Below are 16,282 nucleotides of genomic sequence, written 5' to 3'. Positions count from 1 at the left end.
TGTGAAGTAGTCCTTTCTTACATTTGTTTTAAACCAGTTGCCTATTAATTTAATTGGGTGACTTGGTTCTCGTGTTATGTGAAGCAATAAATAACACTTCCCTATTCACTCTTTCCACACCATTCATGATTTTGTAGACCTCTATCATGCTCCCCTCCCCCAATCACCTCTTCTAAGGTTTTCTCCAACTGATGCTAAAGTACATAGAAATGGATTGAATGCCATCAGGTCCTTGTTCAGACATGAGTGGTGGGAGAGGAGGGGGAAAAGAACATCGTGACCTCTTTTTTCAGACTGGTCTGAAATATAAATGTTTCCTTCCCTTCTTGCAGGGAGCACTGGGCAGAGTATCCCGGTTCACAAGGTCCCCAGAAGCCCTCTGAGTGGAATTCCAGTGAGGACAGCCCCAGCAGCTGCTGTCTCCCCCATGCAGGTACCAGAAGATCTTTCCTCTATTCAGGATTGGGCTGGGTAGTTGCAGGGTTTCCTGCACCATGACATGGCTGTAGCCAGGGAAAGGGGAAATGCATGTGTTTATTTTCTGTGGAAGATCAAATGCTGGAGTTCTAACAGGGTACAGGGATCAAAGTGAGCTCCCGTTTTATCTCCTGGATGAAGGTCCCACGGGGCGGGTGTGAACTCTTTAGAATCCACTTCAGAACTTTAATCAGCATTGACCAGGAAAGTAGGTTTTGATCATTTAGAGTGAGTTAAGATGAACCTCAAACTCAACCAGGTATTTAGCATGTCTGTTAGGGAAGGGTAGTGAGAAGAAAAATGGTAAATGTTCCTGAGGAAGTATGCCCCAAGATACCAAATCAGCCTGTAGCTATTCAGGGCTGATGATGGTTGCTATGTTTTGATTTTTCTCCCAGAATGTAACTCTTCTGGAATGTGGTGCTTCTGATGTCACTGCATCAGCCAATTAACATTCTGTTGGTAACTTTCAGTGCTGTGATGTGACATTACCAGAAATACTGCCTCTGGGAATGATGGGAAAGCAGACACAGTGGCATTTCACTGGTTATGGTGGTAGCATGCATACCATATTATCACTAGCCTCTGTCACTATATGCTATCTGTCCACTCGCATCATTTGCCTTTTTGGACCTGTTTGGCCAGTCATTGTTCTAGGCACAGAAATAGTCCTGAAAGCTCTCCTGGGAGCATGTAAAGCATTTAGAGACCTCTAGTGGGCACTTGTAGAGATGGCTTTAAGAACTGGCTCTTTACCGAGGTGTGAATGCAGAACAAGTATAAAATAATTATCCACCTCAAGCCAGTTAGCCCCACTTTTACCAACCAATTGAAGTCCATCAGCTTTGCCCAGCCCAAGAAGAGATAGAATGTGCCCTTGAGAATTGGATAAGGCCTGATATTGTGTACTTACTTGAAATGATGCTGCCTCTGGCAGGACACTTCTGAGAGTATCAATTCAAGACAAATTGCTTAGAGCAGGGCAGTTATAGCCCAAGGCTGGGGTTTTTCCACTTTTAAGGCACGGCAAACCAGCCAGACAGAGAGGACTTTGGTTTTACCCCACTGGTTAACCATAAGTCATACAAGCAATTCCCTTAGACACTTCAGTTTCCCAGTATCACCACCAGTGCCACATGTTATGGGAATGAATGGTTATGAAAACCAATACCCCAGTAAAATAAAAAAGGTTCTCCTGATCCCAAAGGACCAAGCCCCAGACCCAGGTCAATATATAAATCAGATCTTACCCACAAATCACACTGTTGCCAATCCTTTAGAATCTAAAGGTTTATTCATAAAAGGAAAGAAATATATATGAGAGCTAAAGTTGGTTAAATGGAATCAATTACATACAGTAATGGTCAAGTTCTTGGTTCAGGCTTGTAGCAGTGACGGAATAAACTGCAGGTTCAAATCAAGTCTCTGGAATACATCCACAGCTGGGATGGGTCATTCGGGCCTTTGTTCAGAGCTTCAGTTTGTAGCAAGGTTCCTCCAGTGGTCAGAAGCAGGATTGAAGACAAAATGGAGGCGTTTCCATGGCCTTTTATATTTTCTCCCTGTGGAAAGACACCCCTTTGTTCTGACTGTGGAAAATCACAGCAAGATGGAGTTTGGAGTCACGTGGGCAAGTCACATGTCCATGCCTGACTCAGTTATTTACAGGCCGACACCATTGTTTACATGTTAGTTTGAACATTCCCAGGAAAGCTTAGATGTGGATTGGCATCTGCCAAAGTTCATTGTCAGTTAAGTGTGTCTTGATTGGGCACTTCCTGAGAATAGTCCCTTCTCAAGAAGCTGCCCAAATGCTTCACTGAGGCTACATAGAATCAAAACACATTGAGATACAAGTACATAGCCAATATTCATAACTTCAACTACAAAAATGATACACACATACAGATAGCAGCATTATCATCACCAGCAAATCATAACCTCTTTATAGACACCTCACACGACAACCTTTGTACAATAATTGCTGCAAATATATAACAGTGGTTGCAGCAATGATCTATTCTATATGGTCACAGTTTATGTCAATAATGTCACACTACTCTCTTGCCTTCCCATACAGAGTAGATTATTTTCCATACTCTATAGGACCATGACTGTGGTGTTTGGTGTTTGTTGTCTACACAGACTATGCAAGGTTAAATTAGCTCAGGCACCAGGCTTGAATACTGGCAGGTCTCCTGCAAACATAGCCACAAAGAAATCAAGGCCTACGTCTCACAAACTGGAGTGCTTTGACTAATTGTTATAAAAGACGGTTTCTCTGGTGACAAAGATCCTCTTCTCTCCTTTCTGCCTGCAGTCATTTCTCAGGAAATTGGAGCTTGTTTTCTGTCATCTGGCCCTGCTGGTGATTATATAAAAAAACAGAAAGAAACTGAGATGGTCTTCTAGGTTGACCCAGCGGGGGATATGTTTACTGGAAATCATGACCCAATAACAAAAAAGGGGCTAAATTATACAAGTAATCCCTATCCCCCTCCCTCTCTCTGTCTATCCGTTGGTCTCTGTCTCTCTCTTTCTGTTGGTCTTAGCTTGAAATTCATGTATCTAGAAACTCAGGAATGTAAGCCCTGCCACATCAAATAGGTCCATCTGTTTCAATATCCAACCTCTAGCAGGAGACCTAGGCCTGATGCTTCGGAGAAAGGTGAAACCCCCTCCCCATTATGTGCCTGGCCAATTATATAATGTTGTGCATGTGGAAGAAAAATGGGAATTTCTTCCTGACCCCTGTACTGATTTTCTGGCACCAGAAAGCATGAGGTTTGACTACAGATGTTATTGAACCTGTATTTTGTATCTGCGTGGGCTAAGAAGAAAGAGCAGCAAGGATGTGAGAATCTAAACTCATCATGGAGAAGCTCTGAGAACTCCCAATGATTCCACTGAGGGATCTGACTTATTTTACACACACTGGAGAGATGTGTATCAGATAGATACTAGTTGGGTCATCTGGTGAGTTAGAGCCCTCCTTTTATTGAGCTGTCTTTTAGATGTCTTTTGTTTCTCAGTTTCACTGGACTCTGAACTGCAACAACCCTTTAATTCCCTGAATCTCAATTCATATCTTGGCTACTTCCAGGACAAGAGTGACGTTTTCAGAGTGTGACAGTGTCTTTGATCTGTGAGAAAAGGTCAGAACTAAACTGTCCATGCCAGAGCTGAGAGGTGCTGAGCACCTGCAGCATCTGTTAAAAGACTGAGTAAGGACTTCAGGATTTGACTATTCCTTCGGATTCTAAAGTCTATTAAAGTTTTCCTCTTATTATGATTGAGGACAGCAGCAAAGTGAGAGAAGGGCAGCTAAGACGCAGGATGGCAAATGCCTAAGTGCTCCTAGAACTCAACCCTGAAAGCAGGCAGTTCTAAAGGCCCATTGCTGAAAGATGCTGAGCACCCTCAATTCCCAGTGAAGGAAATTAAGAGTGGGATTAAACAGATGTCCTGGCAGCTTCTATCGATGCCAGGCTGAGTGGGCAGTGCTGAAAGCTGGCAGCAGGCCTGCAAGTGAAAAAGCCTTTTTGTGTCTGGTTCATCAAGTTGGAGGTGAAGGAGGAGGGGCTGGGAGCAGCAGATGCTGTCACTTTGGGTCTGCAGCACCAAATGATCTCTGACACTTGCTTACCAAAAGGAAAATCTTTGGGGAAAAAAAGGGTCTGTCGACACAGTATTTTGGAGCCCGTGTGAGCAAGCTCCCAGCCAGGGTCGACAGATTCAGGCTAACAGGGCTCGCAGTAGTGCTCTAGAAATAGCTGTAGGGTTAGTGGCTTGAAGTTGCAGCTCGGGTTCTGAAGCCTAGGGAGAGGGAGGACTGCAACTTCAAACCACTGTCTCTGCAGCTATATTTAGAGCCCTACTGCAAGCCCTGCTGGCCTGAATCTGTCGCCCCTGGCTCGCTTCTTTGGGCTCCCAAGTGCTAGCCGCACCCACAGAGGCTGCAAGTGTTTGGGAGCCAAATATATCACTAACTGAAAAGTAATTTCCCTGGATCCTCTACTTTAATTTTTAATGTCCAAATGATTGAAGGGCCACCCAGCAAGCTCAGGGGGTAGAAGTAGGGATCCTCCAGACTGCTCATCGTCCAGGAGACAGACCTTTCTCCCAGGGCAGTGTGAGATTGTGGAATGAACTCCCACAGGAACCAAGGGCCATCCCAGACCTTACCCCTTTGTACTCCAAGTGCAAGGCACATTTCTTTGACCTTGCCTTCTCTAACATAAACACATAGCAACAGGTATATTTATATTAAATACAAAATAAGACACACCCTGCCAAAACAAGACACTCCACAGCTCATGTTTCTCCTCCTGGGGGGAGGATGAGAGAACAAAGAACTCATGACAGATGTTAGTCACGTTGCTTAATCCACTGCTGGAAGGTGCTCAGGTACTACAGTGAGGAGCATGGTATAAGCTGCTGAATAGAACAGAATACCTCTCATTCTCCCACGTGAGTGAATGAGGCCTCTTCCTCTCCCTGATTGGCCATTTATCTAAGGGTAACATTTCCTGATGGATTTGTCTGTTTGCTTGTTTCACAGAGGCATACTGCTTACAGTAATGCAAAGCTGCTCAGCAAAGGAGTCGACAAACACACAGACCTTCCGGACCTCCCCCTTGCAGGTAAATCACAGTACAAGCACAAAGAATATAAGAGGCTCCTTTTTGCTTCCCCTCCATCAGCACAGCTCTTCTCTGTCCTTCCCCACACCACTGGGCCATTCTTCCACTTCATATGTGCAACAAAATGAAATAGACAAGATCTTCAAAATGCCTGAACATCTGAGAGATCTTATCAAGTTCACTTGGCTGTTTCACTCCCATGTGGATTATAGCCTGGGGGGAAATGGTATGTCATGCCAACACAAGCCTGCCCTCTTCACCCCCAAAACATCCCTGGCACCTTCATAATCCAGCCAGTGAAACTGGAGATAATTGCATTTTGTGAAGCATGTACGGATTTGGGAGAAGTCCAGAGCATGCCCTTTGGAGGTTGGTTGGTTTGTTTAAAAATATGTTTCAGATGAAACACATTAAATGGTTTCAGATCCAGATGCAGCTATTTAGAGCCCAGATGTGATTGCTCTTTAAACAGAATCAATTTCCACAGTTCTCAGGAGATGCAATTGTTGTTGTTTCGTGCTCTTGTTTTTGTTCTCCTGTCACTTAATATTCTTTTCCACCAGTATTTACTTTTGATTCCTCCATTAGAGCCCCTTGTCTTGATTATCTACTCCTGATTGGAGGTGTTGCAGCAGTATCTATAGCAATAGCCATAGATTAATAGATTTTAAGGTCAGAAGGGACTATTATGACCATGTCCTTTGAGGAGTGGAAACCTGATTTCTGCCCTTTCACTGGTAGAGCTGATTTTCTGAACTAGTACTCAGTTAGCTCTAGGAGTGTGTCCACTCGGGCTCATGGGGCTCGGGCTGCAGGGCTGTTTCATTGCTGTGTGGACTTGGAGTCTGAGCTCTGGAGCCCTGCCACGTCGCAGGGTCCGACAGCTCTGGCTCTAGCCTGAGCCCAGAAGTCTGCACAGCAGTGTTCCATCTAATTTTTCCCACTCGGGTGCGGAATTAATTTTATGTGCACCAATGTGGAGGTGATGTGTCACACATCACCTCCACAATGATGCACACAACAAAATTCATGTGGCGGGGATGGGGGAGGGGGCTCAGGACTGGGGCAGAGGGCTGGGGTGGGGTGAGAGCTCCGGCTGAGGGTGTGGGCTCTGGGGTGAGGCCGGGGACAAGGGGTTTAGGGTGCAGACTGTGACGGGGGGAGAGAACTCTCCCCAGCTACCTCTTCCCGCAGCAGCTCCAGGGCTGGGGCTGCAGGATAGGTGCCTCTCCCATGGCTGCAGCAGGTCTGGCCAGGGCTGGGTTGGGGCCAGGGGAGTGGCACCTCTCCCCAGCTGTGGCAAGTCCAGGCCAGGGGCCGCGGCGGGGCTGGGTTGGGGCCGGGGCTGGGGGAGAGGAATCTCTCCCCACTGCAGCCCTGAGCGCCTGTATGGTGTATAATAGGCTGCTGTGCGGCCGCACGGCCACCCAGTTTAGGGGGATCTTAGCTGCCCAGCAATGAAACAGCCCCACAAGCCTGAGTCGGTTGCCACAGGCCAGCCACAGCTGTCTAGTTGCTGTGTAGACATACCCACAGAGAGAAACTAGAGCCCTGTCTTCATTGTCAGACTCTTCAAATAGCCAGTTAAGATTCCAAATTCACAATTCAAAGATGTACAAATACTGTAGCTGAACAACAAGCCAGGTTACAAGGAATATGGCAGCACAAGTTAACTTCAGAGCTCTGTTCCTCCTGCTGGTTTCTCCTGCCATGCAGACGACTAGAGGGCAGAAGATACGATACCAATGGAAGGAATAGTTTTTTCCTTAAAGTTACACCGACTGTGTTTCAGTTTCTAGAAAATGTCTTGCCTGGGGGTTTACCTGCTGCTCATCATTACAGAAGTTCACTTTCACCTCAACCAGTTATACTGAAACTAAACACCAGTCCTTGAAAATAAATGCATTCCCCTTCCATAGCTAGCCACTGTATTTTATAAACTGGTTGTTTCTCCTTTAAAATGTCCATTTGAGCTGAAATTTCTTGAGTAGGGCAGTTGATAGCTGACCACTCCCTAAGCACCCATAAGCCATTGCTTCCCTCCTGCAAAGCCAGAAAGCACTGGGGGAAGGTGACTGCTGGCACCCGGCAGGACAGATGACTTACTCTCTTAGCCATCTCCAAGCCAGTGGCATCAAATGAGAACTGAGCGGAGCTGAGCTGTCATGAGACTACAGCAGGACCTGGAGGGGTAGAGGGAAAGAACACATGGAATTCATGATGGGAACCTGATCAAAGACGCAACAACAGAGGTAACACCTCCAGGCTGCAGTGTCATGCAAGGAGGAATCTGCTGGGAGCTGGCTCAGTATGGGTCAGAGCATTCCAAGCACAGCTGTGCATGCTGAAATGCTGCTTCTAAAAACACTCAGCTCAGTGTGGATGAGAGGGGTCTCTTAGCAACTTCAGTGTGAACTCTTGCCAAGGTTGCACTGTCATTGACTTGTCCTGTCGTGTCTGGGATTGCTATGAGCTGAGGAGGTGATGCACACCGTACCATAGCCACCACTGATGGACACCCGAGGGGCCCGTCTTTTATACGCTTTGGCAACACTTGTATAGCTTGTTGTGCCAGTAAAAGCTTTGAGCTGAGCTGAGGTTTTGCCATGCCTAGGCACAACAGGGTGAGCCTCAGCTTTAACTCTCCGTGTGCCTTTCTTTCCTCTGACCTTATTTAAACATCAGTGTTTGTATTGCCCACTATTTCTCAGATCCTGGCCCTCTGCTGATGCAACTCAGCAGTCTCTAGCCACCGTATCACAGAGCACTTGAGAATGAGTCAAGTAGAACCCAAAGAGGAAAGGAACATTTTAAGTTGAGACTGAAAGATCACAAAGGAGTTGGTAATTCTCAGGGTGAGACTGGGCAATACTCAACCACTTGAGTGACTCCCCAACCATGCAGAGTGGGACATGGTAGAGAGAAAGCAGGGAGAGTAGTGGTGGAGGAAATGAACATGCGGTAATGCAGGTGGCTGGAGTGAATATTGCCCCCTTCTTCAAAAGCTCAGTGTTCTTGATGCTGTACTTCAAACACTCCCTTCCCTCTGACTCCTGTTTCTGTTTATCTTCTCCCAGCAAGGCACAGGGCTTGTCCACACAAACACATCAACCAGCATAACTATTGTGGAAGAAGCTATTCTGCTCTAGCTATGACCAACTGCCTGCCTGTCTGGACGCTCTATCCCGGAATAAAGTTACTTTGCTTTGCTGTTACGCTAAAGCTATGCCAGTCAGTTGCCCCATGTACACAGTTCCTTACTGGAGAAGTTTATAGCTTTCTTCTGTGTAAAAGACCCATTACCTTAATTGAGGAGATAAACACTTTGGTTGCAAAGTGGAAGACCGCAAGTGGCTGCAGCACTGAGTAAATCGCCAGTAATGATCCACCTCACTCCTGCCCTGGCAGATATTTATCAGGGGAACTGTTTACTGTAACAACAAAGAATTAGGCTCTGGACTCCATGGTGTTTGTCTAGCTTTGCTAATGAGCTTTGATAGAGTAATAGGAGTTTCAAGACCTCCGCAGAGCAAGGATTAATGACTTGCATCGTTATTTCCCATTTTGAATGAGAAAATGTAAAATCTTTCCCTCTGAACTTCTACAGCCCCAACTGATAGGCTGCCCCCTACTGACCCAGCACCGGAGCCCCGTGTGCCTCCCCCTCCCCCCCAGCTGTCCTTTGACCAATGTCTTGGGGGCATTGGACCTGACTAGCTGTGGCTGTGGTTCTGTTTCTGGAAGTTCCATCTTCAGGAGGTGGAACTTCCAGAAGTACAATGCAAATGGGCTCTTGTTTCTACCTCTCTGGGCACCCAGTGGGCCTGGGGAATTAGTTTCAGCTAGTGCTGAAGTTGAGGGGAGAATGAGTGGACACTGTACAGTTGTTAATTTATTAATAAATATGGGCCGCGGGAACAAGAGACAGGGGAAGCAGTTATGCTGAACCCAGGTCATCCATCTCTAAAGCTAGATTTAAGCTCTCTGTGAATTTAGTGCTGGTAAGTTAGTCTCACTTTGTACACAGAAGAGGGACAGTACAGCAGCCATTGTGTAAGCTTTCCCTGTACTGCTCCCCAGTACAACACGCCTTGTGCTTGATGTCTAGAGAGAGAGGAGTTTAAGCTTTTGCCTCTCAGCAGAGACTGTCACCACGGGGTTGCGTTCGCGCTCTCTGCTGTGATATGGTGTTAGCCGTTGTGGTATGGGCACTTGTCTGCTAGTAAACGGGCTGCAACTTGCCAAATTCCTTTCAGGCAGGATGCCAGCCACTGGGTAGTTACTAGAGGGTGTTGCTGCCACCCTGGGCTGGATTTGAACCAGCAGCCTGGAGGCGAAAGGCTTGTCTCATTTCCAGTCCTGTTAATGGCAGGTTAACAAAGAGTCTGACAGCGAGCTGGTCCCTTCAGTCATCTAGTGAACATGTCTAGGGATCAACTTTTGAACCTTTAAGATGGTAGATTTTTGGTATTTCCCTTCATTCACCTGAGGCCCCCACCCCCCAGCAGGACTATCAATCACAGGAAGCCAAGCAGCCTGTACTGTTGAAATCATCAAAGTCCTTGCTTGTTATGGTCCCCTCTAGGCTGGTCAAGGTTTCCTAACCCCATGTCCGTTTAATGAACAACGGAGTATGTTTGTTTAGAATCAAAGCAACAAGCTACATATTGTTGTGTGCTGCTTGGTAGGGCAGTGATTAATCAGATTCCTCAAGCCCAGAGACTGATGGCTTTTTCTGTTCCCACAGACCTTCTAAAAGGGAGAAGTGAGGACCTGAAACCAGACCATTACCTCCGCAAGAGCCCTTCCCTGGAGTCTCTGAGCAAACCCCCCTCAATGGCCTTCAGCAGCAGGCTGCTGACCTCCAGCCCAAGCAGCCTGAAACCCCCCAGCAAACTCAGGTACCAACTCAGTGAAAAAAAGCAATGTACTGGGCCGAGCCACCATTTTAGTTGGCAACCTGATGACTGTTTAATTCCGTGGTTCCCAGTCTCTGTGGGTCTCCCATACGGGAAGTGGGCAGGGATGGCAAACTGAAGACTAGCACTGATGTTTATTGTTAAGGAACAGGAATCCACAGTGGCACTCACCGTTATATATCAGTATTGGTACAAGCACAATCAGTGATCAGGCACTATTGTTGTGGTACAGCTTTCGTTGTAGCTGTAAATGAAATCTAACAGAGAGAGTTTGAAATATGAGAGGAAACCAAAGTATTAATTCTAGCCCATATTGTATGTCTGCACTGGAAAAATGTATACATTTTTCTGCAAGTGCTATTAATAGTGGAAGCTTTTAGGGCAGACACGTGCAAGTGTTTTGACCCTGCTCTGTGCCTTTGCCTTGTCTGCAGTACAGTTTCCATGGTAGCTAGCACCAGTGCAGAAAAATGCATGCAGATTTTCCCATTTTAGTCAAGACTTTATTCTGCAGTTGGGAATGAGTTTGCTGCACCAGAATAATTAGGTAACTTCTGTCCATGGTGTCAAGTATCAGGGGGTAGCACCGCCGGACTCCTCGTTGTTTCTATCCATGGTTTACTCTAAAGCCCCAGTTTTAGAGGTGCATTGATAGAGGTTCATTGAAAATTTGCCTTTTGATGTCTGAAGAGGGAGGTGAAAGGGAGTGAAGGATGATGATTGCAGCTGTAGAAAAAGTAGATCAAAGATATACATTCCTTTAGATATGTTCTACTGAGTGCTTCCCAAATACGTTTTTATCATAGGCTTTGTTTCAGTTTGTATCCAGTGATCCCAAATTAATTTGTCTCTCAGATCTAAACACACATATGGACTATCTTCTGAGGCAGTTGTAATAAGTTGTTTGCATTCTCCCACTGAGAATGTATTGTGCTACCCTGGTTTATCATGTGCATGTAATGTCTAAAGTGAAAGAGAGGAGCTGGTTGAAACATATTTACTTCCTTCCCCTCCCCCAATTAGTGTGGAGAGAAAGGACCCATTAGCAGCCCTGGCCCGAGAGTATGGCGGCTCCAAGAGGAATGCACTGCTGAAGTGGTGTCAGAAGAAGACTGAAGGTTACCTGGTAAGAAGACACATGCATTTAATTTTTCATTGGCTTGTACTGTGAGCAGATATCATTTTAAGGAAATGTATGTATTGCAATCTGCAGATTTTTCACTGTTGTCTCCTCACACTGGGTATTTTCCATCCACCTTCTTATCTACGGCTCTCTCTAACCCTCAAGTCCCCAAAGTTACCTTTGGGTTAAGTGACTCGGTTTACTTCCCATCATATGCTGAAATATTTGCTTCATCCAAATGTCACTGAAGGTCAGCAGTAGAGGGTATGTGAGCGGCAGCTTTAAGCTGAGGGCATATGTCTCAAATGCCATCTTAATGTCTTTTCCTTGGATTTCCTCTCTGAGCTCTCAGAAGATGCCACTTCTTATGACCGTTCTAGGAAACCAAAAAGACATTGCCCGAGGTGGCCTTGATCAAGAGGGTCCTGCTGTCTCCCTGATGGCCCCAGTAATTTTCCTCTTGACTGTGGTCAGCAAAAGCTCAGTAGCACTGGAGGAAGTGTTGCTATGTCATATTATAATTGGCTTTATGCCCAACAGTCCTGTTATTGGCTCAAACAAATGTAGAGAGAATGGACTTGAAAGCTTTGATCCTGATACTTATGTGTTTCTGAGGGAGCTGGATAAAAGGCTGATAATGGAATGAATCCCAAAGGACTGCTGCCTTTCCCTTGAGTGTTGTGTAAAGTGCAGTGTAGTACTAACTGTACAGCAACGGCGAGCTTCTTTTGAATGAAACGCAGCTTGTGCAGCGATTGTCCAGGTAGCTGCCAATTCTGAGTTTCTAAAACATGTTCTATAAAGACAGTATGAACAGAAAGCTTTGATTGGATGGCCAAGGTTCTGTCCATGCAGGTTCCCGGGTATATTCACACTGGTCTAGAGCCATCACCTCATTGTTGAAATGCACCGTGTCCATGAATCATCTTGCAAATGCTGTTTGTACTGGTTATGTGAGCCTCTTTCTGATGAGACCTTACAAGCTGAAGGCCTGTCTGATCTGGCTGGATACCATGGCAATGTTGTGATAGAGAAGTAGGGATTTGCCCTCCGGTCCTTCCCAGAATTTCCCCTCTTCCTATGCTGTGCAGTGTGCTATGCTCAGGTTGGCTGCTGCCCTTCATTGATTGGGTGGCTGCAGGTCATTGTCTCGGTGTGTAGCCTGTGAAGCACTTTGAGATGAAAGACGCTATAGATGTTTTTAATTACCCTGAATACCATGTAGCTTAGGAACTATTTAAAAAGGTAAATGAGATGACCTGGGTCAGGGCCGGCTCCAGCTTTTTTGCCACCCCAAGCTCAATCATGCTGCTCCATTCTTCGACGGCAATTCAGCAGCGGGTCCTTCGATCCCTCTCTTCCAATTCGGCGGCAGCTCAAAGAGGAAGAGAGGGATTGAGGGACCCGCCGCTGAATTGCCGCCCAAGACCCGGACATGCCGCCCCTTTCCATTGGCCGCCCCAAGCACCTGCTTCCTTCGCTGGTGCCTGGAGCTGGCCCTGACCTGGGTGATTTAGGCTTGTCTGTCTGACATCGATTCCAGGCAAGATAATAGAGAAGCTGATACAGGACTTGATTAATAAAGAATTCAAAGAGGATAATATAATTAATGCCAATCAACATGGGTTTATAGAAAATAGTTTGTGTCAAAACTAATTTGATATCTGTTTTTGATGAGATTATAAAATTGGTTGATAAAGGTAATAGTGTTGATATAATTTACTTGGACTTCGGTAAGGTGGTTGACTTGATACTGCATGACATTTTGATTAAAAAAACTAGAATTAAATAAAACTAACATGGCACATATTAAATCGATTAAAAGCTGGTTAACTGGTAGGTTTCAAAATGTAATTGTAAACAGAGAATCATCAGCAAGTATATGTGCTTCTAGTGGAGTCCCACAGGGATTAGTTTTTGGCCCTACGCTATTTAACATTTTATCAATGACCTGGAAGAAAACATAAAATCATCGCTGATAAAGTTTGCAGATGACACAAAAATTGAGGGAGTGGTAAATAACAAAGAGGACTGATTGATAGAGAGCGATTTGGATTGCTTGGTAAGCTGGGCACAAGCAAGCAATATGCATTTGAATACAGCTAAATGTAAATATATGCATCTAGGAACAAAGACTCTAGGCCATACTTTACAGGTTGGAGGACTCTATCCTGGGAAGCAGTGATTCTGAAAAAGATGTGGGGGTTGTGGTGGATAATCAGGTGAACATGAGCTCCCTGTTTGACACTGTGGCCAAAAGGGATAATGCAATCCTGGGATGCATAAACGGGAATCTCAAGTAGGAGCAGAGAGGTTATTTTACCTCTGTATTTGGCCCAGATACAGTAGCTCCTGGAATACTGTGTCCAGTTCTGGTGTCCACAATTCAAGAAAAATTGGAGAGTGTTCAGAGAAGAGCCATAAGAATGATTAAAGCATTGGAAAATGAACTCAATCTGCTTACCTTAACAAAGAGAAGATTAAGAAGAGATTTGATCACAGTCAGTAAGTACCTACATGAGGAACAAATATTTGATAATGGGCTCTTCAGTCTAGCAGACAAAGATATAACATGATCCAATGGGTGGAAGCTGAAGCTAGCCAAATTCAGACTAGAAACAAGACACCAGTTTTTAACAGTGAAGGTAACTAACCATTGGAACAATTTTTCCATTACTGGCCAATTTTAAATCAAGATCAGCTGTTTTTTTCCCGTAAAGATCTGCTCTAGGAGTTATTTTGGGGGAGTTTTCTGGCCTATGTTATACAGGAGGTCAGACTAGATTATCACAGTGGTCCCTTCTGGCCTTGGAATCTATGAACCTGTGGTTATGTCTACACTGCATACTACTGGCAGTGATGTGTAGGGTATGTGTAACTACATGCCATGAAAAGCAAGCTGCAGCCACACTGTGATGTGTAGCTACACACATCAGCGAAAGGCTCTGGTTGGGGGACGCATCAGGGAAAGGCTCTGGCAGTAGGGGAAGCTTCTGGAGCCTTTCTCTGCTGCCTCCCTCACTGCCAGAGCCTTTCACTGCGGCAGGGAGCTGCTGGAGCTTTTCACCGCTGCCTCTCCAATGTCAGAGACTTTCCCTGTGGCAGGGAAAGGCTCCGGCAGTGGAGAGGCAGCAGAATGCTGCACTGCTAAAATCAGGTATGTAGACAAGGGAGGCACTGCTTGGGTATTTAGAGAACCGTGTAGCGTACATACCCACAGGATTCAAGCCGGTCTTTACCCTTCTTGCCTAAGCAGTGCCTCACATCTACTGTGTTTGGGGGGCATGCAGCTCAGGTACTCTACATGCCCCGTCAGGAGCATGCAGTGGAGACGTACCCTACTAAACTATTCTACCACCTGCTATTTTGTAATCACTTTATAAACTGTGGCACATTCTAGTTCCTTATCACATTCATTCTCTCTGCCATTACAGAAAAATCCCAGCATGGAATACGCAGGTTTATGTGGGATGTTAACTTCCACAAACTAGGGAACTTCATCATACGTTGCAACATGTCTCCTCTTATGTCACAATTGGAGTTGTGTGCAAAACCCAAGCTAATGCTTGTACTGAAAGAAAATGAGGACAGACTTGCCACTTCTGTCCAAGTGAGAGCAAGCCCAAGGAATTGACTTGCTGAGCAGAGAATGGCATGTTTACCTCCATGCTTTCTGTGTCATTACCAGCATTTGGTTCCAATATTAGAGAATTATGCAGTGAAGGCATTAAAGCTTAGCAGCTGGTTCTGACCTACTGCTATTGTATCATTGCTCGTAACGTTTCAGAAGTGGGGCATGATGATAAAGCTTCGTCCCAAGCAAGAGCGCTTGGGTAGCTGTGGTTTGTGTTTGACAGAGACAAGCCAGGGCTTTGGCTGTGCTTCTAGCTGAACTTTTGGACTATAGTAAGCATTTAGAACAAGATGAATTGTTGTCTGTACACTGTGTGTGTGTGTGTGAGATACTCTACTCTGTAATGTTGACATTTTTCTTTCATAAGAATAATATTGTTTGTTACTTAGGATAGAAGACAAAAGGATTTATTGCCAAATGATCCATGCCCTGGAGCAAAACTTTCATAAACAACAAAATACATATTTTTAAATAAACATTTTTTTTTTCTCTCCACAACTAGCTCCTTTATGAAACTTTAGCTGCTGGAGCCAGCACCTTAGCAGAAAGACAGTAGCTTTTCTCTTCGAAACAAATTGATTTGGAGACCGTTTTATAGTTGTCTGGTCGTGCTCGCTCATTCACGGGGCCACTTACATGAACTGATTCATCCTCCCATCAGCTACTTATGTTAATCGTTTGCCCATCCTCCTTGTGAAATAGATACGTTATTACTGCTCTCATTTTGCATAGGGCCAAACTGAAGCAGAAAGATTGAGTGATTGGCCTAAGGATGAGTGTCCAGAGTGGTAGAGCCAGGATTAGAATTCAGGTCTTCCAAGTTTCTGGTCCTCGCCTCAATCCAATATACCATGCTGCCTTCCCATATAGCTATATGTTCTGTGCAGGCTGTAAATACAGCTGTACTGCATTGCCCTCTGGCCTTCTGAAAATCTCTAGGTCCCAAAGTTTGACTTTTCCATCCAGTCCTCAGCAAATGCTATATGAAGTAGAAGTTGGGGTGGGAAAAGAGCTGTTAGGTGAACAAGCCCATCCCTCTCAGCCACTGCAGGATTCTTCCCTGTGATGTTGTCCAATCTTTAAATGTCCCATGTGATGGGCTTCCACCATTTCTCTTGAGAGACTCTTCCCAATTTGTTGGAACTCGTTTACCCCATCATCATCATCTTCATCATTGCAAATCAAGCACCACTTGATCGATCTCTAGCAAAGTGCTTAAGGTAGGGGTCCGGTTGTATATTCAGTTTATGTTAATCACTAACAATGTTGTCATGCCACCAAAGCTTTTGTTGCCCATGTGATCGACAGCCATTTGTTGGTCTTCCATTCTAATGATATGTCCATACCAAGAAAGTTGCTGAAACCAAACCAGCACTGATGGAGGTGATTGCTCAATTCCTGATGTTGTCTTGCCACTTGTTATGGAGCAGCTGACGAAGACTGCGAGAATAAAAAATGTCAATCTGGTGCCCTTCAGCCTTCCTCA

General features: G+C 45.3%; 1 protein-coding gene across 1 annotated transcript in view; it reads left to right on the top strand.

Moving 5' to 3' along the window:
• SPECC1 (sperm antigen with calponin homology and coiled-coil domains 1) overlaps positions 1-16,282 on the top strand; it is a 138,599-nt gene that overhangs the window by 88,088 nt on the left and 34,229 nt on the right. Inside the window, exons 8-11 of the mRNA XM_029912495.1 lie at positions 333-433; positions 5,039-5,120; positions 9,868-10,021; positions 11,063-11,165. Coding sequence (XP_029768355.1) covers positions 333-433; positions 5,039-5,120; positions 9,868-10,021; positions 11,063-11,165 — 440 coding nt within the window. The remainder of the gene's footprint in view (positions 1-332; positions 434-5,038; positions 5,121-9,867; positions 10,022-11,062; positions 11,166-16,282) is intronic.

The sequence above is a fragment of the Terrapene carolina genome, unplaced genomic scaffold (assembly GCF_002925995.2).
Source record: "Terrapene carolina triunguis isolate 2854851 unplaced genomic scaffold, T_m_triunguis-2.0 Scaffold231, whole genome shotgun sequence".
Taxonomy (NCBI): Eukaryota; Metazoa; Chordata; order Testudines; family Emydidae; genus Terrapene; species Terrapene triunguis.
This window is presented reverse-complemented; position numbering and strand designations above follow the sequence as displayed.